Source organism: Phyllopteryx taeniolatus, chromosome 5 (genome assembly GCF_024500385.1).
Source record: "Phyllopteryx taeniolatus isolate TA_2022b chromosome 5, UOR_Ptae_1.2, whole genome shotgun sequence".
In the NCBI taxonomy this organism is placed as follows: Eukaryota; Metazoa; Chordata; class Actinopteri; order Syngnathiformes; family Syngnathidae; genus Phyllopteryx; species Phyllopteryx taeniolatus.
Genome location: NC_084506.1, coordinates 32,801,420 through 32,825,489, shown reverse-complemented (window position 1 = coordinate 32,825,489; position 24,070 = coordinate 32,801,420). Strand labels below are relative to the sequence as shown.

The 24,070-nt window shown below is 41.4% G+C and overlaps 1 protein-coding gene across 5 annotated transcripts in view; it reads right to left on the bottom strand.

The window, feature by feature from the left end:
- zgc:173742 (DNA topoisomerase 1) overlaps positions 1-24,070 on the bottom strand; it is a 42,946-nt gene that overhangs the window by 1,505 nt on the left and 17,371 nt on the right. For 3 of the 5 annotated variants that reach the window (XM_061775062.1, XM_061775061.1, XM_061775063.1), the window contains exons 9-19: positions 21,297-21,418; positions 16,907-17,029; positions 16,305-16,492; positions 15,878-16,022; positions 15,559-15,702; positions 12,842-13,027; positions 11,441-11,509; positions 8,852-8,966; positions 5,079-5,209; positions 4,335-4,435; positions 525-674 (exon numbers count right to left, since the gene is read on the bottom strand). In XM_061775062.1, the coding sequence (XP_061631046.1) occupies positions 525-674; positions 4,335-4,435; positions 5,079-5,209; positions 8,852-8,966; positions 11,441-11,509; positions 12,842-13,027; positions 15,559-15,702; positions 15,878-16,022; positions 16,305-16,492; positions 16,907-17,029; positions 21,297-21,418 (1,474 nt within the window). Of the gene's footprint in view, positions 1-524; positions 675-4,334; positions 4,436-5,078; positions 5,210-8,851; positions 8,967-11,440; positions 11,510-12,841; positions 13,028-15,558; positions 15,703-15,877; positions 16,023-16,304; positions 16,493-16,906; positions 17,030-21,296; positions 21,419-22,963; positions 23,465-24,070 lie in introns of those variants that run through there. The other 2 variants (XM_061775065.1, XM_061775064.1) reach the window with 2 other exon arrangements.

Genomic DNA, 24,070 nt, shown 5'->3' with positions numbered 1-24,070 from the left:
AAACATGTCGATTTCTGTAGTCCTTCATGAAAGCAGAACGATTTATCTTTGTGTGGACTCAAAAGAAGACATTTGCAAACATCTGCCTAAACATTACGGACAAAAGCAGTAATTAAATCATGATCAATTTATGGGAAAAACAATAATTTAACATACTACAATTATTTGCAGCTGTGGTATGAATGACCTGTAATTGACATGTAGCTGAACCTGAAGCAGCCTCATAAGTGTATGCGTAAGATTACAAAATGATTTTGGGACCTACGTCACTCGAAGTATATTAGGGCTGTCACTGTCAAATATTTTTACAATTGATTATTCTATCGACTATTTGCATGAGTTTATTGTAAAATTATTTTTTTGCCGATTGTTTGGTATCGTTTATTATAATGATTTTAAAACAACAATTAAGGAATATGACAAGAGGGAGTGATATACTCACCAGTTTTTGAAAGTGAGAGCTACTTCTTGGGTATTGATTAATGCAAAGTGCAACTAGTTTGGTGTTTGCCTCATGAACTCACCAAGCCACAGTGATTCGTGGATCAAGATAGTTGAGCTTGGAGGTACCCAGTGCAATCTGCTTGTTTTCCTCTCTGTCAGTGGCCTGGACTTCCAGCTTCAGAAGACTCTCCTCGCAACGCTTCACAGCTGCTTCCTTCTTCTTGACCAGCCTGAGTATCGTAAATCAGAGACAAGCCACAAAAATATTCTCATTTTCAAGAGCAACAATAGTGATTATGGTAGTTTTATTAATGGGATATAGAACTAGTCGGCTGATTATTGCAATGAAGAATGGCTGTGACATAAAATACTGTATATACAGGACCTCCGTGGTTCAGCATTCGCAATTGACGCATTTGTGGGTTTTTTTTTTTTTTGGGATCCATCCTGTGACTTGTGGAAAACCTTGCAAAAAATATATATATATATGCAAAACACTGTCTACAGTATGTTGGTAAGCATTGTAAATGTTATGAGCCCCTTAAGTGTTTTGATTGAGGCAATTATAACTTTTTCACTGATTTTCACTACTAGCAGTTGCGTTGCGGATAGTGGGGGTCCACTGTCCGTTAGAAATGCACCAGATATACTGTATAACCTAAGCAACCAGTGAATGTCTACATGTTTGCATTTAGGCTCAAAAGGCAAAGGCCACAATAGCACCAAAACAAAACTTGTCTCATTGCTTCTTTATGTATTTTATCAACAAATGAGCAGTTACATACATAGTTGAAACCAGATTTGTTACATTGCTTTAGTATTTCTGCAATGTTTTTCCATGATGTTGCCTTCTATTGTGTGAAGTGCACAGGTCCTTGCATCAAAACAACCCCACAAAATGATGCTGCCACCCCAGGATTTCAAAGTTGGGATGGTGTTCGTCAGGCTTGCAAGCTTGCCTCTTTTTCCTCCAAATCTAACAATGCTCATTATTGGCCACACAATTCAATTTTGGTTTCGTCAGACCACATGACGCGTCTCCAAAAATTAAGGTCTTTGTCCGTGTGTGCATTGGCAAACTGTAATCTGGCTTTGTTGTGTCTTTTGGAGTAATGGCTTCTTCCTGGCAGAGTGGCCTTTCAGCCCATGTCAGTACAGTACTTGTTTCACCGTGGACAATGACACGCTCTGACCAGCTTCTGCCAGCATCTTTACAAGGTTTTTTGCTTTTGTTATTGTGTTGATATGCACGTCGGACCAAAACATATTTCATCTCTGGGACGGAGAACCCTTCTTCCTAAGCGGTGTATGCGTGTCTATTGTACACGAAGTGGGGGATGTACTTCCTGCGGCTTCTGGGGAAGCCCGGCCTGCCACGGGAGCTGTTGAGGCAGTTCTACACACCGGTCATCGAATCAGTCCTGTGTTCTTCCATCACAGATGATGCAGTCAACATGGGACTGCACTTCATCCTAGATCACCTCGACAGTGCAGGGACCTACGCGAGGATCCTGTTCGTGGACTTCAGCACAGCGTTCAACACCATCATCCCTGAACTCCTTTCCTCCAAGCTTCTCCAGCTCAGCATCTCGCCTGCCATCTGTCAGTGGACTTACAGCTTCCGTCCTCAAAAAGGCCAAGCAGAGGATGTACTTCCTGCGGCTTCTGAGAAAGCGCGGCCTGCCACGGGAGCTGCTGAGGCAGTTCTACACAGCGGTCATCGAATCGGTCCTGTGTTCTTCTATCAAAACTGCTGAAAAGATTGTCGGTACCCCCCCTAGTCACACTTGAGGTCTTAGAGTTGAAAGAGTTCACTTCCAATTCCATTGCAACATGCTGACGATTTTTTATCAATTGACTTGTCAGTTATCGTACTAGAGCGGCTTCAACTACCGGAGACAAATTGCTTGTGTGTTTTCTCGTGTATCATGCGTACCCATGTATAAGACGCACCCCCCAAAGTTGACTTCAACATCCTGGAAAACCCTTCTACCTATGTATAATGCATTTTTACAATGCATGATTTTGCTTTTACCCATATGATCAAAACGAAGTATCTGTATTTTGTTTGTTTTTTCACAGAATTATTCTGAAGTTAAGCACTTTATTTGAACACATAATACTTTTTTTATTGACTCTCTTATTTTGAAATTCACATCCCTACTTTTATTTTGTAAATGAGAAAACGCACAGTTGTGCTCATATGTTTGATTACCCAGGCAGAATTTGTAAGATGTGTACAATTCTTTAAAGAAAACATGAAGTACCAGGCGAAACACACTTTATTTTAATAGGATTCGAATTAAACTGTCAAGCATTTCAGAAAAATATTATCATTAAACAAAACATAACCATAAAGTATTTAAAAAAACAAAACAAAATTTCACAAATTTTGCCACGGTATGTAAACTTATGAGCACAATTGTACATATATGCAGTCATATGTACCCCTGTCATATTGGAATGAAAGTGGAGGCTACACCTTTTTCATAACCTCGAGAATTCAGGGGTGTCAAACTCATCTTTGTCACGGGCCACGTCGTAGTTACGACTTCCCCCGGATGGCCGCTACGGCCGTGAACCCATATAAACGAAAGATTACTTCATATAATTACATACAGTATACACAACACAGCGGCACGGTGGGCGACTGGTTAGCACATCTGGGTTCAAATCCCGGCCCCGCCTGTGTGGAGTTTGCATGTTCTCCCCGTGCCCGTGTGGCTTTTCTCCGGGCACTCCGGTTTCCTCCCACATCCCGAAAACATGCATGGTAGGTTGATTGAAGACTCTAAATTGCCCGTAGGTGTCAATATGAGTGTGAATGGTTGTTTGTTTCTATGTGGCCTGCGGCTTGCTGGCGACCAGTTCAGGGTGTACCCCGCCTCTTGCCCGAAGATTGCTGGGATAGGCTCCAGCACGCCCGCGACCCTAGTGAGGATAAGCGGAACGGAAGATGGATGGATACACAACACATTGATGAAGAACCAGTTTTGAAATCAGAAGCCTATAAGAACACGTTTTTCAACTATTACATATCTTTTCAAAACGGGATTGATAACAAAAAAAAAAAAATGCTTGCAAATATCCATCCATCCATTTTCTGAGCCGCTTCTCCTCACTAGGATCGCGGGCGTGCTGGAGCCTATCCCAGCTATCAACTTTTTCATAACCTCTAGGGTGGAGTGGCATATTGGAATGAAAGTGTACAACTTTTTCATAACCTCTAGATGGCGGCATAAAATGTATGCCTTTTTCATTTTGCCTGATACCTATGTAAAGTAAAAAAAAATGTGCATTATACACGAGAAATGATGGTACTTGGCAATAAAGTTGACTGATATATATATATATATATATAGACATGGTGTTTATACTCGTTTATATAGTTGTTTGAACAGATGAACGTGGTACTTTCAGGCATCTGGAAATTGCACCCAAGGATGAACTGGACTTCTGCAAGTCCACAGTTCTCTTCCTGATATCCTGGCTGATTTCTTTTGACTTTCTCATGATGTTACGTAAAGAAGCAGTGTGTTTCAGGTGTGCCTAGTTCAAATAAATCCACAGGTGCGTCTCTAACTCAAAACCTATCAGAAGCTTCCAAAGAGATTACATCATCATCTGGATATTCCCACATTATTTGAAGGCATAGTAATCTTACTCTATGTACATTTATGACTTTGAAGAAAGTAATGAGAAATTGCCTTAAAATGATGCTGGTATTTAGCAAATAGACCATTTTGGTAATCCTATTTGACCTAAAACAGGAAAGTTCTCATGTCAAACAGTGAAAAAAAAGTGTGTGTCTTTTTATATCGTATCCTGTATGTAGAATGTAACATATTGTGAGCTACTTTCAGAGGTTGTTTACCAATTGCAATACTTACATCTGAAGCTTGGGGTCTGAGCTGCCTTTATTCTTGGCGTCCTTCTTAGCTTGCTTCAGCTCCTTCTTGGCAAGAGTCAGCTGCTCTTTTCTCGTGACAATCTGATTAAATGAAGACACTTGTGATATACACGTTGTCCGAAATGTTCCAGGACTGCTATAACGAAAGATGTATTTCAAATCCAAACTGCTGCCAACTACAATTCCCCCCCCCCCCCTCCGAATTTCCCAGGCTTCTCTGTGCCGCCTTCAAGCACTCTTGGAAGGATTGTTCTCGACATCTTGAGGTCATCCAAGTCTTCAAATCAGCTCCCCTTGAGCTTTGGAAATGGAATAAACATCGTACAGAGCCAGATCAGGTGGGGAGGAAGGTTGGCTTCAGCGATGTTCTTCTCATCCAGGAACTCTCGGATGCTCAGGGCATCGTGAGCAGTTGTGTTGTCATGGTGAAGCAGCCGCAACACTCTGTAGACATGCTGGTTGATCGTCTGGCTCACAATGGATTCGAAAACTCATAGTTGGGGTTTGAAATATATCTTTTGTGACAAATCCTATACATTACCGTCAGCCTAAATATAACAGTTAGAATATCAATTTGCTGTAAATTGAACAAACATCAATTGATGCCTGTCTAAAAATTTAAATGGACAGAAAGGGATTCTAAGGTAGAAACTATCACCAAATGAAAAAAAGACCACCACCACCTGACAATATGCCTTTAGTTCATACGCTCAATTTCGCATACCCTGGACTGAAGGTTCGCCATAGTCTGCTCAAAGGTCTTTGGCGGCGCCCGCTGATGGTTACAGAGAACTGCAACCGCTCGGTTCGCTCTGTTGTAGGCCAGCAGTTTCTCTGCAGCATTTTGCATCGACTCTTGGGGGGTGCGGGGGTGGGTTGGGGACAGAACAATCATTTGGATTGAAACAATTGTGATTGACAACACTGTAAATCAGTGCAGTCTGATTGGTGGACTGCTTAATGACCCTGCTCGAGTGTCCGGCCACAAATACTACACAAGCATACACAATTTCAGAGCGCTACATTTGATCCCTTCAATCTAGGACAGAGGTGGGTAGAGTAGGAATGTGCAATGTCAGATATTGCTTGACAATATCACTTTAACAAAAACAATACATTCAATCTTTAGAAAATAGCACTAAGGCACATTTAGCCACAAGAAATGATATTAAACCAACTCTTTTAGCTCCTCAACAGTCATGTCTAAGAATGGGTGTGTACCAGCTGGATCGTAAACAGAGCAGGACTTAAAATGAAGCGGTAGTCATTCCTTGATTATTTCAAAATACTTGATACATATTTCATCGAGTCAATTTTATTTTGGGCAGTATTTAATACTGAAAGTATTGAATTTGGGCTGCCAATAGGGCAACTGGTTACCACATATGCCTTCCAGTTCCGAGGACCCAGGTTCAAAGCCTCGCCCGTGTGGAGTTCGCATGTTCTCTCTGTGCCTGTGTGGGCTTTCTCCAGGTACTCCAGTTAACTCCCAGATTCCAAAAACATGCATGGTAGGTTGATTGAAGACTCTAAATTGCCCATAGGTGCGCATGTGAGTGTGAATGATTGTTTGTCTATATGTGCACTGGGATTGGCTGGTGACTAGCGCTGGGTGTACCCTGTCTCTCGCCCAGAGTCAGCTGAGACGGGCACCAGCACACCCGCAACCCTAGTGAGGCCGAGCTGTGTGGAAAATGGATGGCTCGTGGTTACAACACAGTTAAAGTGGAATAATTAGGATGTATTTTTTCAAATGCATTTGGCCACATGAGGAAAATGGTATCTTCTACACCGCTTTTGCATTCCACGTGATACACAAGTAGCATAACACTACAAACCCTGGCCAAAAATGCTTCTCTCCTTTGTTTCAACTGACATTTGTGTAGGAGCTTTGATTCAAGTCACCTCTCCAAGGTGTGAGGAGTCTTATTTCACTGCCGACTCATTCAAATTCAATGTTCAATGTAGGTGTTTGTTTCAGAAATGAAATTTATACGCTGATTCCATAACTTTCTTTCCTCAGAATTGAGCGAGTTAATATTTTCCTCTACTTGCTTTTAAAAAAAATACTAATTTTCTTTTTCTTTGTTCTTGAGCTAGAAGGGTGGCATTTTGAATTAAAAAAATAATAATTGTATAACATCTGTTTTGACTTTTTTCTCCAGAATTAAGCATTGCAATGATCATCCGCTGCAGGGTTGTGCGTGGTGAGAGGCTGGAGAAGCACAGAGGATCGGAGATGTGAAGGCTAAGTGTCTATTGTATTTGAATATAATTTCATTTCACCCAAAAATAAAGCATAACGTGGATGTGTTGGGACAGTAATAATTCAGACGCGGAGGGAGACACGTCAATGAGGTGAAGTCCTCTTCAAAGGACCTCTAGCGTCCAGATGGAAGATTTTTATGTACAAACCCAATGAAGTTGGGACGTGGTGTTAAACATCAATAAAAACAGAAGACAATGATTTGCAAATCATGTTCAACTTATATTTAATTGAGTACACTACAAAGACAAGATATTTCATGTTCAAACTGATCAACTTGATTGTTTTTAACAAATCATCATTAACTTGGAATTTTACGGCTGCAACACGTTCCCAAAAAGCTGGGACGGGGGGTCATGTTTACCACTGTGTTACATCACCTTTTCTTTGAACAACATTCAATAAACGTTTGGGAACTGAGGACACTCATTGTTGAAGCTTTGGAGGAGGAATTTCTTTCCCATTCTTGCTCGATGTACAGCTTCAGCTGTTCAACAGTCCGGGGTCTCCGTTGATGTATTTTACGCTTCATAATGCGTCACACATTTTCAATGGGAGACAGGTCTGGACTGCAGGCAGGCCAGTCTGTTACCCGCCCTCTTTTACAACGAAGCCACACTATTTTAACACGTGAAGAATGTGGTTTGACATTGTCTTGCTGGAATAAGAAGGGGCGTGCATGAAAAAGACGTTGCTTGGATGGCAGCATGTTTCTCTCCAAAACCTGTATGTACCTTTCAGCATTAATGGTGCCTTCACAGATGTGTAAGTTACCCATGCCGTTGGCACTAACACAGCCCCATACCATCACAGATGCTGGCTTTTGAACTTTGCGTCCATAACAGTCCGTATGGTTCTGTTCCTCTTTGGCCAGGAGGACACGACGTCCACAATTTCCAAAAACAATTTGAAATGTGGACTCGTCGGACCACAGAAGACTTTTCCACTTTTCATCGGTCCATCTTAGATGAGCTCGGGCCCAGAGAAGCCGGCGGCGTTTCGGGGTGTTGTTGATAAATGGCTTTTGCTTTGTATCGTAGAGTTTCAAGTTGCACTTACGGATGTAGCGCCGAACTTTATTTACGGACTTTGGTTTTGGTTTTGGTGAACAAGTGCGCCCCATCTTTGCTTGTGAATGACTGAGCAATTCAGGGAAACTCCTTTTCTACCCAATCACGGCACCCGCCTGTTCACCTGTGGGATGTTCCAAACAGGTGTTTGATGCGCATTCCTCAACTTTCTCCGTCTTTTTTGCCACCTGTCCCAGCTTTTTTTGGAACGTGTTGCAGTCATAAAATTGTAAGTTCATGATTATTTTCTACAAACAAAGTTTATCAGTTTGAACATTAAATATCTTGGCTATTCAATTAAATATAGGTTGAACATGGTTTGCAAATCATTGTATTCGGTTTTTATTTATGTTTAACACAACGTCCCAACTTCATTGGAATTGGGGTTGTATTTTTCCCCGTTTCCAATAATATCAATTCATTTGGTGCGGTGGATAAATAACTCATTGCATTGGGAACAACACCAAAACCGATATGCCGCCCTGTCTTGGTGTGACGTCAGCAACAAAACTGGAGACCAAATTCGCTGCATAGCCGGTATGGACCAAAGTTCTAATCGTTTGGGATTTTCCATTATAGTTAGTTTTTATTTTGTTTTTTGACTTTTCTTTTTGGCAGCATGGTGGACGACTGGTTAGCACGTCTGCCTTACAGTTCTGAGGACCCAGGTTCAAATCCGTGCCCTGGCAACTAATTCATGGTGACCCCCGTCGAAGATAGCTGGGATAGGCTCCAGCACGCCCGCGACACTAGTGAGGAGAAGCGGCTCAGAAAATGGATGGATGGACTTTACTTTTTCAAATTCTATTAGTTTTCATTTTGTTTGAGACCAGGTTTGTCAATTTTTATAAGTTTCTATTTATTTATTTATTTTTTAAATAATTGTTTTGGTTTAATTTTTTATTAAATTAAAGCAAAACAACCCCTCCTTGAGCTGATGCAAATCCGCTTATTTCTAGCCTTGAGTCATACTGTTTTTTGTTTCGTTTTGTAATTGCAAACTCCACCTTTAAGCAATACGGAACAAATGTTCAGAGTAGTTTTGCCATTTGTGAACAATTCTTAGCACAGGATGTGACATTTGCAGGCAGCTGGTACCCATTCGGTGATAAACTATATGGTTACGCTTTCGTATAGTGTAATTAGAACATCTGCACTTACCATTTGTGAGTTCTTTGAGTTGCTGCTGCAGAGTAATGGAGGCATTGTACGTCCTGAAAACCTTTGCCGTCAGACCTGGCATCAGGGAGCTCAGATGCCTGTTCAACAAGGTGGTCTGTCAAGGGAAGAAATAGAACAGAACCAGGACAACATATGAACATCAGGTTTCCCTTTGTAAGTGTACAAAGTCATTATATTGGCAAATGGAAGACTTGTATAAGACCACCAGGTGGCACTGTGGTATTTATAAAGCACATGTTCTACTGTCATTTTTCCTCTTCCACTGTGTCGCCATCATAGGCAGCGGTCAGCCATTGGCTGGAGCCTCAACACCACGGCAGCGATCAAAGGCTGCAATGCCCCTGTGCTAACATTCCCTTGGGGCTCATTAGAGGTCTGGCAAAAGATTCCATTATTCCAATTAAGATAGCAATAATGATGAAGCTTGGTTTCATCAAAGCAGGGCCAGGACCCAGCCGTCAGGGGCCACAAATTTGCATGAATGGGAGCCCATTAAATACAACACGCATGTGCGACTGCACACGTAAACGTACATGTGCAGTCGCGTGAAGGATCAAAAATATGATCCGACAACCACTGCAGCCTCTACCTTAACCATACTAATGAAGGTGCATTAAGAGTCTGAGGGGTGACCAGGATTACCCCGAGACTCAAAGGTGTGTTTGTCCATGTCATTTTCTGGCATTACCGTTGTTCTCATGTCCTACATACTCCAATTTCTCTTCAACATGCTGCTGGCAAATCAATCCTTATTGCAAATCATGTCGGGAAAAAAATCATTAAAAAGTTTTAATGATACGGATGTTTGGGTAAAATGACAGCTCTAAGCAAACATCTTGATTTCAGTGAGTTGTTTGAGCTGTGTGTGTTGCTGCCCTCCAAAGGAAAAGGCACAGCATTTTGAGCTCAGCGTCCACACTTGGGCTGCTGCGAGGAAGCGCAGGTGTTGGTCTCAGAAAGCCAACGACTGTTCATTTTGCAACGCTGATCTTTAGAATGTTGTGGCCCTAAGCTCACATTCCCCGCTATTGCTATTCATCATAATGAAACAAACGAGCCAAATGTGTTGTGTCGTCTAATTCACACTATTGTTCAAAATGGATAAAACGGCCTTTCACTTATTTTATTTCGGGAACGCGGCCATACGCGCGAGACAATCGAAGGTCTTTGTGTCCAGAGCTGCATTTTCTACTTGGCTCCAGGCAGTTGAGAGTAACCCAACCTTATTAACCCAACCCTAGTCCCTGTTAAATCTCAGAAGAATAAACAGTCAATCAGATTTCAGGCTGCTCTTCAACCCTTTGACATTTCTCCTCCCTTTTCTACTTTAGTCCAGCCATTATCTACCATTCCTTCTTCCGAAACTCTCCTCTTTCCGCTCTTTCCGTGGCCTGGCCTTTTTGCACATCAATCATATCTGCCCAAAGCAGGCCATTACCATGCCACCGCAAACACACCCTGACATTTTCTGACAGGCCGAAGGCTACACACAAGAAGTAGTGTACTTTTGGCTTCAATTGCCCCCAATCGAATCCTGTCTCAACTCTTTGTTTTCCTTTCCCACAAACTGTAGGTGGCAGACTGGCAGACCCTCTTGTGCCTTATCGAAACCATTTTCTTTCTGCTTGATACATCATTTTTGCTAAAAAAAAAATACAAATAAAAGTCAATTCAACTATTGCCAGCTCTGTTGCGCGATAGAAACTCAGCGCGCCTCAACAGTCGTAGCACTTAACGCAGGGTTCACCTGTCTGTGGCTTGACAGAAGAACTGCACTATGACAAGAAGTCCTACAGAATGAGAGCTGCCTGCTCCCTCAAATTCGGTTCCCAAATCAATCTAAAATAATCACACCATTCTTTCTGTATATGTTTCATTTCTGAGTGATAAAGAACTCAACATTAGTATTTCTGAAGACAAGACTCAAATAAAACAACTAAAAATCAAATGTTTGTTTTTCGAGATCCGTGTCACAACTTAAGCAACTTGGTGGGCGGGCACAGCCCCCATGGCCCGTCCACGGCGACGGGCACGTCTTTATAGCTAGTATAGCTACCATCTATGCAGCTACGTCGGTGGTGGTTAGGTCACGCGTGTGACTCCGCTCTTCTACAAACGACACTATTGATTTCGGACCTCGTTAAGTGCACAAAATAATTCACGCCTGTTTAATTTGAAGTCAAGTCGTTTGGATGTGTCAAAATTGCGGACCGGTGGGCGACTGGTTAGCACATCTGCCTCACAGTTCAAATCAGGCCTCCCCTGTGTGGAGTTCGCTTGTTCTGCCTACCTTTAAGGCCAACAAACCCACGTAACATCCCACGATGCAATTTACTGTAAAGCTCGCGCATCTTGCGAAACTCCGCCAGTCTCCTGCTCAGAATACATCTCAGTTTCTTTGTTTGTTTTCCATTCAACTGACTTGAGTTGTTTCAATGACTTGTATGAACCCACCCACTGCTGGAGTAATTAAAGTTATTCTAAGGATAACACAAATCACAGAAAAAACATTTATTTGATTAAAAAGTGACAGAAATCGGGAGAAAAGGAGGCTATGGAGACACTCACATTTAAGCGGTCAAAGAGCTCATCTCCGGGGTCCTTATTTTCCATGAAAAGCTTAAGATTCTTAAATGCCTGGGAAAAGAAAAACAATTTTACAAATTGTGTTCACAGTTGCATCACGAAAAAATATCCTTGAATTTGTAGCTTGCGTGTGTCAAGCCAACCTCCTGAATTTAAACCAAAAAAAAAAACATCCGCGCTCCCAGCTCACACTGCATGACAGTACTTTTCAATTTTGAGTGCAAAGGTCAGGCCTACTGGAGGTATACGGTATAGGTTCAAATCCCGGCCCCGCCTGTGTGGAGTTTGCATGTTCTCCCCGTGCCTGGGTGGGCTTTCTCCGGCCACTCCGGTTTCCTCCCACATCCCAAAAACATGCGTGGTATGTTGATTGAAGACTAAATTGCCCGTAGGTGTGAATGTGAGTGCGAATGGTTGTTTGTTTCTATGTGCCCTGCGATTGGCTGGCGACCGGTTCAGGTTGTACCCCGCCTCCCGCCCGAAGATAGCCGGGATGGGCTCCAGCAGCCCGCGACCCGAGTGAGGAGAAGCGGGAAAGAAAAATGGATGGATGGATGGACCTTACATGACATCGAGCAAATATTCCTCAATATAGATGCTAATACTGCAATAGCAGATTTCCCCCACTAAGAGAACCCAGTCATATCATTTTCATGCAATTCTGTGCTGAACTTCTTGAATGATCCCGATTTAAAAAAAACACTTGATCCTGATTTAAAAACAACAACAACAACACACTTTTAAAAGCCTCGTCTTAGGCAATGACACAACAAAAGCGTGATTGTATTATAAAAGAGTTACACGTCCTGTTCCTGCAATGGCTGTATGAAATCTACAAATCTGCACCAAATTGACAATGTAAAAAAAAAATACCACCTGGTGTAGAAAAACATTAGCAGGTTTCCTATTGAGCCTATTATGACGATGAGCTGTAATAATGCAATGAAAACCTCCGTGGGGCCTCAAAAACCAAAACTTGGCCTCAGTGAAGATACGATCCAAGATGGGTAGAGGGAGGGACACACCCGGGTCTCCAGCAGGCATATAACCCCAAAACTAAATGTCGAAACGATTTTTTCTGCATCACTAAGTATAGCATCTATGTCCAGTGAAAAACATGCATAGCCATATGATGTAAGATTTTATCTTTTCACCCAAAAACAGAAATGTCTTGATCTCCAAAAAAACTTCACTTTCAGAGTCACACGTCTGTACTTTTCATTCGACACAAACAACAGGCAAACAAATGTTGAAAGACAACACCCAAGAACACAAATCTTAATTATTCACACTGCTCTTTCCAGATTCACATCAGTAAATCAGAGAATTTCTGAATGTGTGTGCGAAACTGTACATGAGCTTCGATGACTTTTGTTCTTTTACCTTTTTGATGACAGGGACCTTGTTGTAGTAGCGAATGGAATCTTTACCCAGGAAATCAAATTCCACTACACAATCGTTGCCATCCAGCTGCTTGTGGAGCGTGATGTGCTCAACACGTAGCGAGCAGCAGCCCACTGTGTCCGCCGTCTCTCCCTCTTCCTTTTCATTGCCAGCTCTTAGTGCCAGCTTTTCGGGTCAGAAGATGCAGAGATGAATACAAAATCCACAGCAGGCATGCTTTTCATCTTCCATCTACAACCCCAATTCCAATGAAGTTGGGACGTTGAGTTAAACATCAATCAAAACAGAATACGATGATTTGCATATCACGTTCAACCTATATTTCATTGAATACACTACAAAGACAAGATATTTAATCTTCAAACTGATCAACTTGATTGTTTTTAAGCAAACAATCATTAACTTGGAATTTTATGGCTGCAACACATTCCCAAAAAGTTGAGGAATGCTCATCCAACAACTGTTTGGAACATCGCACAGGTGAACAGGCTAATTGGGAACAGGCGGGTGCCATGATTGGGTAGAAAAGGAGCTTGCCTGAATTGCTCGCTCATTCACAAGCAAAGATGGGGCGCACTTGTTCACCTCTTTGTGAACTAGTGCGTGAGAAAATAGTCCAACAGTTTAAGGACAATGTTCCTCAACGTACAATGGCAAGGAATTTAGGGATTTCATCATCTCCGGTCCATAATATCATCAAAAGGTTCAGAGAATCTGGAGAAATCACTGCATGGAAGCGGCAAGGCCCAAAACCGACATTGAATGCCCGTGACCTTCGATCCCTCAGGTGACACTACATCAAAAACCGATATCAATGTGCAAAGGATATCACCACATGGGCTCAGGAACACTTCAGAAAACCAATGTCAGTAAATACAGTTGTGGACGTCGTGTCCTCCGTGTCCTCCGGGCCAAAGAGGAAAAGAACCATCTGGACTTTATGGACGCACAGTTCCAAAGCCAGCATCTGTGATGGTATGGGGCTGTGTTAGTGCCAATGGCATGCATAACTTACACATCTGTGAAGGCACCATTAATGCTGAAAGGTAGATACAGGTTTTGGAGAAACATATGCTGCCATCCAAGCGACGTCTCTTTCACGGACGTCCCTGCTTATTTCAGCAAGACAATGCCAAACCACATTCTGCACGTGTTAAAACAGCGTGGCTTGGTCGTAAAAGAGTGCGGGTACTAGAGTGGCCTGCCTGCGGTCCAGACCTGTCTCCCATTGAAAATGTGTGCTGCATTATGAAGCGTAAAATACATCAACGGAGACCCCGGACTGTTGAACAGCTGAAGCTGTACATCGAGCAAGAATGGGAAAGAATTCCTCCTACAAAGCTTCAACAATGAGTGTCCTCAGTTCTCAAACGTTTATTGAAAATTGTTCAAAGAAAAGGTGATGTAACACGGTGGTCAACATGAGCCTGTCCCAGCTTTTTTGGAACGTGTTGCAGCCATAAAAGTCTAAGTTACTGATGATTTGCTAAAAACAATCAAGTTGATCAGTTTGAACATTCAATATCTTGTCTTTGTAGTGTACTCAATGACACAGGTTGAACATGATTTGCTAATCATTGTATTCTGCTTTTATTTATGTTTAACACAACATCCCAACTTCATTGGAATGTGGGTTGTACATATTCGCAACAAGCATTTGCTAATCAAATCAACAATATACAGAGCTTATATACATTTACAAGACCAGCACACAATGCAAGGATTATTTCACAGCTGCCCAAAAACCAAAGCATTGGGAATGACCAAAATATGTTTTTATGTTTTGGTAATGGTTATTACACCAGTATGTAGGAGGAACTTGTGTTGAAGTGCTCCATGCTGCTGCCTTTCATGCAGACGGCGCAGGTTCAATTTGCGGCCAGTGCCCCAATACCGAGCCCAAAACGACCACGACCACTCCCGAGCCCGGAGAAAACGGATGGGTTGCATCAAACTGTGCAAAACAAAATGTGGCAATCCTGATGGGACAAGCCGGAAATCAGTAAAGCTAACCAAATTGATATTTTCAATGGAAAATAATTCAACAATTCTTTTAATTTACTGTTGCACAAATACTGCAGTAAGAAGTAAAATTAAAAGTTATTTATTTCCATTTCTGAACAGCTTTTATTTTTTTTTTCTTATCCAGTTGACAATGTTGAATGCCTCATCATTATTACTCACTGGTGGTCGAGTACATTTGTAAAGCAGTGTACATCGAATATTCCTATCGAAAGAGACGAAGACCTGAAAAGCCTTGAAATAGTATTTGGCAGAGTCGAGAGTAATGAAAGGATCACTCTTATTTTACTCAATACAGACAGATCCTCAGCTTAGGGACACAGTCAAATCAAGTTTCCTCTCGCCCTGAATCAGAAAATCCAAAGTCCAAAGTTAGCGAGATCAACAACTCCCCCTGGTCGCAACCCCCCATTCGAGAAGAAAAAAAACAGTCGGGGGGGAAATGGATGAAGGAACAGTTACATATAATCAAATCTTTCCTCGCAAAAGGCTCTTTTATCTGACATGAGAAGGCAGGAAAGGTTAGCAGGACACACAGCACTGATTCCCAACATGCTCGTGTGTCTTCAAATTAGAAGGGACTATTAAGGAGGCTTCGTTGTGACAGGTTCATCTTAACGGTGTGTGTCGTAACGGGCAACTTGATATTCCCATATTCAATTTGCAAATCAGACCTTGTCTATGAAGTAGAGGGCTACAGCTCTCTGTCGAACGCACATCTCCCTGGACTTCATATCCTCAAGGTACTGTCTACGGATGTCGTCCACACGCATCTTAAGTTTGCGAGCGACCTCAAATTTCTCCCAGTCCTTTTCGCCCTGCAGTCAAAGAAAGAAAGTCATGGAAATTGTTGACAGAGTCAAAAAAAAACAAGGAAGAGCAACTATGCAAAAATATCTACTGTAATTCACGAAAACTACAATAAAGCGCTATTTACGAATAGAATGTGCGTCCTTCATGATGTTACATCCAAACAGTTTTTGCCAGACTGACTTTGAGTTTGGAGTTGGCATTAAGCATGACATATTTAATGCCCCCCTGGATGTTTTCCGTCCAGCTGGCCAGCCACGTCACAGAGTTGTCATGTCGAACTTCCTTCCAGTGATGGCCGGCGGGAGGCGCGGGAATGCAGGATTCTCTTTGGCACAAAGAGCGAGAAACAATCACACAGTGGCCCACGTGCATTCTACCGCAAGACGCATTTGGACTGTTCATTAACAGAAATGACTTTTGTTATTTTAATAGGCCTACACAAAAAGGTGATATTTAGAGGGAAAAGGGAACGCATGGGCCAAGATTGATCGACGACTGACAGATTTCCATTTTTTCCATTTAGGCATACACTCGAATTTCTGTCAAGTCACCCGTTTGCAACACACCAAGGTCACACGTCTATGGATCGACTTTTCTCCTCTCTCACTTGCTGCAGTTGATGATGACATCTTCAGGCCGGATCCTTTTCTTTAGCTTGCCTTGTTTGGGATGCTCGCCTCTACCCCTGAACAGTCCCGGAGGCTCAATCCGGAAGTTTCCGATACGTTCTCGGTGGTGGTCTAGCATACAGTAGCCAAACTCCTCCACTATCTTCTCTTTGGCCTCTTTTAAAACCTGCAACAGATTAAACACACACCCAAAAAGAAAATGATAGAAACTATAGCAGATAGGCACCCTTAAAGTCAGGAGCAAGAGGAACAGTGCGGAAACTCGGCCAGTGGTTCTCAATTGTCGTCACGCTGGGAAGCGCGTTCGCTTTTGTCGCAAAGTCTCGACCCACTTTTTCCAGTCGGAAACATTCACATATACGGCGTTTGAAAACACTGTACATTACATTTTCAAACATAACTACGCTATGCTAAATAGAGAACAGGATACATGCGTGAAGAAAAATGGATATCCACGTCGGAGGCCAGTAGCTGAGCTGCTGTGCTTTACAGCCACTAAATAATATAGTCTATACATTTTGACGTGTCACCCAACCCAATGTTATGTATATATCAATGTTATATTTGATTGCAATCTTACCAATTTTTCTTCCTTGCTCATGTTTTTCCTTTCCTCTACATTGGCTTTATGCATTGCATGAATCTCTGAAAAATCACATTTGTCAAGATCCTGAATCAACAACCTCTCCTCGTCCGTCATCTCCTGTAACAGGTGAAAGGTCGGTTAGACCGCGCTGCAAGGGCAAGGATGGAAAAAGCACACAGAGTGGAAAAAGGTTTGACACTACACTTTTGTCGTAAGGCCTCAGTGCAATTTTGAGGTAAACGCCATTGAATTGGAAATGTCTATTTAGATCACTCTTTGACACTTCTTCTAGAGTTTGTGACTCTGTAACGTGACAGATAACAAGGAAAAGGCAATCTGACATGGCCGCACGTTCCGCTTCGTTTTCAACTTTTCGAAGTAGCCGTTTATCTCTTCAAAGAGACCGCTAAACCGGCACCATTAAAGGGTTGCTCTCATTTTATGGATCATATCACAAGATAGTTGTGAAAAATAATGTCATGACAACACGTGGGCCTTTTATTATCCTCAAACTGTCAAACCTAGAAAAATGTCTGAAAGAACTGGAGCCTGTCCACATAATCCGCGAGGACAGTAACAGCCTTCAAAATAAACTGTTTGCCAAATGCATTACTTTTTCAGAAAAGGGTAATTCTTTTTTTTTTTTTTTTTTTTTTTTAAATAATGCTGTTACCGCCCAAAAAATTGGTACATTACTTTATTAGATAATTGAAGCTGGCCATCAGGCCAGCGAGATCTCGAAATCAAGAGGTATTTTTTTTATTTTTATTATTGTTCTTCGTGAGAGCGCCAGGTGGGTAGAGTAGCCAAATATTGTACTCAAGTAAGAGTTATGTTACTTTAGAATAATATGACTCAAGTCAAAGTAAAAAGTAGTCGTCCAAATATTTACTTAAGAGTAAGAAAGTACTCAATGAAAAAACTACGACTAACTTGTAAGTAACTTCAGATTATTATTATTATTTTTTATTTATTTTTTTTAAATCAGAGCATGAACATCAACTTAAAATAATAATATATGGGAGTCAAAACACACCTGCCACCATTTAAAATTTTAACTGCCCAAAAACCAACAACACATACATTGGGCCCTACAGAAACATTATTTGCTTTATTCGCTTATAAGCCAAATGTAGAGTTGGGCAGGTTTTCTTTTTTTTTTTTTTTTTTTTTTTTTTTTTTTTTTAAATCAGGTAAACAAAAGCAAGCATAGTTGCACATAAAATGTGTCGAGAAGACTGAGGAAATGATAGGAATGGTGAGCCCAGTTAAATTTGCAGGTAAAGCGCCGTTCTTTAACTGAAAGTAGAGACATTACTTTTCCTGAAACAAAGTTCAAGGACAGAATGTACTCAAATGCACATTTTGCCACGGACTCGTGCTTCTCCATGTCAGAGGCGAGAAATTCCGAACTGATGAAACACCTTTCACTGGCACATGCTTCTATGAATTTAGAGGTCATTAACACTTAAGGAGATGAAGACGGTGCCACGTAACCAAAAGTAATGAAACTTGACACGTCTTATCGCTGACCAAGCTGCTGTTGACAACCGGTCAATAGCACTCATTCAAAGCAGTAAAGTAGGAAAGTCATTCGGAAGTATAGCAACACTGATGACGACGACGACGACAATAAACACTGAACAGTATTTGAATGAGCTTGATCACTTAGTCATCAACTGCTGCCAGTGCACACTGTGTATAAGGTCAATAGAGTTCCAAAATCCAAACGGTGACCTCTAGCGCAACACAAAGTGTACACTTGCACAAACACAGTGGCTGTATGGACATCCAGTCAGTCAGTGTATCTAAGGATGACTGACAAAACGACAGGAGGTGGGCACTGAGGGCGGTGGACCGAGAACAGTTTAATTGGATTTGTTCATATGTAGAGAAGCTACTTGTATGGATTAGCATATCAATGCATTCATACAAATCATATTTTCAAGTGCATTGGGCACTAACTAAGCAGCGCAAAATGAATGCTGCATGATACACCCCCGGGCTTGGCGCATCATTTTCTCTGCACAAAAGACACCCTGACTGACATCAATACAAACGATGGTACTTTTACTTAAACATTTCAATATTTAGAAAAACATACATTTTACACAAACTTGGAAAACAAGCAAGCAACATTATTATTATTTTTTTTCATCTGAGATAGCTAAAAAGCACTTAAGATCAATGTCATTAGTTAAGAAAAATATACAGTGCATCTTGAAAATATTCAGAGCTTTTCCACATTTTATGTTACAGGATAATTCTAAAATTAAATCTGTAATTTAATTTTAGAATTAAAAACAATAATAATTCTTCCCCTCAAAAGTCAAAACTAAACAACCTAAGATGAAATTTTTTTTTTTTTTTTGTGTCTATTTATTAAGAAACAAAACTGAAGAAATCACCTTGTATTCCTACTTTTTTCCATCAAGCTAAAATTTGAGCTCAGGTGCATCCTGCTTCCACTGATCAGTTGATTGGACATTTTTATAGGATAGGCAGAAACCCTTTTATAAAAGGGTCCCCTAATTGACAGTGCATGTTAGAGCACAAACCAAGAATGAATGAAGCATGAAGTCAAAGGAACTATAGACCTTTGTGGCGATTTTAAGGTTTTCTTACTTCCTGTACTTATTTACGTACCAGTTGCAAGAAAATATTACATGGCTTAGCACCCTCGTATCTCTCGGACTTAGTGGTAAATGTTTAAATCTCCACTTCGGCATTTAGTTAAAGTACATGTAGGCCTGTTTTACTGCCGCTTGTCCTATCTCATCCCTCATCCTGCTCGGAGAGGGAACTAGGTGGCCATGACCCAATCTGAGGCTGTTGCTAAATGGATTCTGCACCGACCAACTTGGACAAGATCTGGGTAGACCACTTCCCCGGAGTCATTGCTGAGGGAGGACTCTGTTCCAACTGATTGGGCCAAGTTCTGAGGCAGAACGACTTTCCTGTGGTGCTTCATCTCTGTAAATGGACTCTTATGCCATCTTAATATTGTACAGCACCAGACTGTGTGATAAATGTTGCCCACTCGACATCCAGTGCATCCTCAAAGGGGGATCCCGCCATGTGCGGTCCATTCTCAAGGTTTTGTTTTTTTTCCCCTCCCCAAATGGGGTTTTGAGTTTTTCCTTGCCTGACTGGGGAGTTTAGATAAGGGATGTCGTCAATCATTGCCAACTGGGGACCTGTGAAGCCCTTTGAGACTTGTGTTTCAGGGCTATACAAATGACTTGAGGCACAGGCTTGGATAAGGGTACAGAAAGATTTATACTGCTTTGACGGTCCCAATGAGCACAATGGCCTCCATCATCTGTAAATGTTCAGTCTTCCTAGAGCTTGGCGCCTGTATAAAGAGAGCGATTGGGGAATTAAGGCTTCAGCCAGGAATGTGACCAAGAACCCGACGGTCACCGTGTCAGAGCTCCAGCATTACTCTGCAAAAAGCAGACAACCGACCAGAAGCACAACGATCCACCGCTCAGGGCTGTATGAATGGCCGGAAAAAAAAACAACAGCAAACAACTAAGAACAATAACAACTAAACACAAGAGCAAATGAAAAAAAAAAAACAACAGCAAGTGAAAAAAACTAAACAAAATTAAGTTACCAGAAAAGGAAGGTACTAAGACTCATCACTGCTTGGACAAGAGAAAGAACCTGATTGGACGCATTGACCAATCGAAGGTATTCCGCGACTGTCGTGCTTTTTGAAATGAGCGTTAACAGTGATTCAAACGTAGCTGCCGCTATAAAAGAATATTTTGACTCGGGACATACTGTAACACATCTGATTTTGTACCTCTGCATTGTGTTCTGGCTTACGTGCCTACAGCGACACTTCCTGCGCAGTCGACCACCATGTCAGGTATTGGGAGACGAGCAGTGTTGGGAAAGTTCATTTCCCACGCGAACTAATTTAAAGTTCAGTTCATGTTACAAAACTGAACTAATTCAAAATTCTGAACTAAAGTCACCATTCCAAAAATGAACTCGTTCGCAGTTCTTTCATTTCCCCAATATGCTGAGAACAGGCTATTACCCTCAAAATACTGGCATTTCATATCCTCATTGGTGCCACTCATTCCGTCCAACTCGACAATCTCAAAAACATGAGAAAAGAAAAATTGTTGCTTCAATTATTTATTTCTTTTTTCCCAGGAATGAAGGTCAAGCCCTACGTGAAGCCGTCAAACTGACTTCGACTGCTGCCAAACAAGCCACAGTGGCTGGCTTTGGATAAAAAGTAGAGACAGACAGACCCAAAGCAGCACTTGCAACAAAGCAAGTCAAGAATGATGTACAGTACATAGAACAGTATAACAGTTGTTCATAGAGCAAAACCATGAATTTTTAATCACCCATTTCCGTTTACCTTTCTCCAATCGGTGAAGAAATTCTTTCGAAAAACTTTTTTAGTGGTGTATTCATGATCCAACATCTGGGCAAAAAACAGAACCACCTCCTCAGCTGCCAGGCTCAGCTTCACTGGGTTACCTGTGGAATGATACCATCAAAGCAGTGCTGTGATGAGATTGTAGTAATGCAAGATGATTTATTCTTATTTCATGCGTTTAGGATTAACAACTTCCATATTACCAAGCCCTTTAATTCACTTAGACAAATCACTCCTAACGCAAATGACAGGATAACAATAAAGGATCCAAATTTATTGTGCGATGAAAGCCCAACATCTCCAGTGTCCTGCCAGACTAATCACTTCATTTATAGATGAGCTCTGGGACAAGGACACGCACACGCACAAATAAATCAAATCAAATAAAACATTTAAATCAGCATTCCAAACACACTACAAACAAGAACATGCACCCTAGGCAAGTTGTACAGATGAAACCATCTCCCCACAGAACAGCCCTCTGGCTCGGCAGCTCAACAAACAAAAACCAAAAAAAAGGGAAAAAAAACAACGACAGTCATCAATCACCGTTTGACCCAATACACTTTGACTTGAGAGGATTAATCAATCTCTAAGGTCCGCTGCACACAGGGTGTCGTGGCTGAACGCGAGTGAACTGTCATGCAAGGTGTACGGTTGTGCAACTAGTTTGCTGCCAGTGGAAATTTGAATTGCAGGTGAACAGCGTCACGCCACGCATGCAACGAACCAATCGAAAATGCCTTTATACCAAAAATAACGTTTCGTGTTAATTTCATCTCAGGTTAAAAAGCAAAGCGTGCAGCCACTGCAGAGTCTCTGTTGCTGAAATGAAGGAGTCAATGAATAGCGCAATCATTGACAATAGCATTTCAAATATCCACATTCTCTCCTTCATTCTCACCCTCTCTTTCCTCTCTCGGCATTATTATTACTGACGGACAGAAATGAAAATTCTCGGCCAAAACCGAGAACTGAAAATGAGGAAAGAAAGGCTGAAAACCGAAACACCGAAATAAACTATTCTTCCAATTATTAGTCAAATTGTATTTATGGCTACAGTATGACTGTGTACTAACCTAGGGCTGAGAAATAGGGAGGAAAAAAACAAACCAACAAAAAAACAACAACGCATAAGGTTTAACATGTTTTTTCCCCCATAACGTCCAAATATAATTATCACATTTTTTGTATAGTTTTTAAACTAAAGCCTTAAAGCGTCTGTACTGAAAGTTTAAAAAACAATTTAAAAATAAAAAATAAATGTATAGTTACAAACGTCAATTAGAAAAATGAAAAAGATTGAACAAAGAAAACATTTATAACAAGTTTTACTCAGCATAAATATAAAGCGGACTAGCGTGGCAAAAAGGAAAAGTATTGATAATGTTAGTAATTTTATTTATTTATTTCACCAAAATCATTGGTTTGTTTTCGTATTAGATTTAAATAGAGTAATTATTAAAGGTTTGTGGCTTTACTTTGGATGCTGAGAGGCATGTTACTTTATGTTACAGATGCGAACTCAAAACTTTTTGCCCATTTTCTTTTAGGATTTCATCACACCACAGAAATAAGACCCAACTGTGGAGCCCTTCTGTTACGCTCGAGTTTCCGAACTGTCGGGAGTGCCTTTCCGAACGTACCCTATGTTAGCGCCTTAGCAAGCTGTTGTGATCACGTGGGTTCTGCGTGTCGTGCGGGCACTGCCGGATAGAAGTGCATAAGTGGAGCATGGAATGGACTGCTTGCATAAGAGATTTTACATCCAGTCCGATTCGATACTCGGTTTTTTTGCTGACATCGGACCGATTTCTGATGTGAAAGATCGGATTGGTACACCTCACGTTTTATTATCGCCCAGCCCCATTTAAGACATATTTTGATATAGCGATGTAGCCACTAAACAGCGAGACAGACGCCCACGAAGCACATCATCTCGTACGTCACGTCATCGTTTGTGGCATCTGCAGGCTTTAATCCAGAAAAGTGCAGCGGTCTTTCGGCTGCTTTGTTTTGGCCGTTTTATTTCGGTGAAAAAGGTCTTTCAGTCCGAAACCGCAAACTTACAGTGACCAAAAATTCAGTGCACCACTAATTATTATAATATAGCTACAGAGTAATTTTCCGTTGCAGTGCGTCTGTAGATGCTACTTTGTTAGCACCTTAGCAACCTGTTGTTGTGATCACGTGGGCTCTGCAAGCCGTGGTACGGGCGCTACTGGATAGAAATGCTGGAGTGGAATCTGGAATAGACTGCTTGTATAAGAGTTTTTTCATTGGCGATTTCAGATCCAGTCTGATATCATATGATACTTGCTTTTTCCTGATATCAGACCTATAGGTCAATCTCAAACATTGGATCGGGACACGGCTACTTTTCACTGTTATTCAGGACAGTCAACTCATTAGCAAATTCCTGGTTTGAGTTATTATCGTTCAAGTTAGTATTTTTATGAATGAGTGTAGTTCCAATACATTGTGCATCTCAGGTCAAATGTGTTTAACGTTTTTTTTCAAAAGCTGATCCTGCATTATTTGTGCGTACGCATGGTCCGAGTAAGTTTGAAATTTGTTTGTCGAGTACGAAAAAAAAGTACGAACGCATTGAGGAACCACAGATTTGTGCGTCAAACGTGCGTACAAGTCTGTGCGTACGCACGGTTAGTGAATGAGGCCCACTGTTTTAATAAACAGAAAATAAAATATCACACATTGGAAGCATCTGTTTTTTGGCATGCGTGTGATTTCTT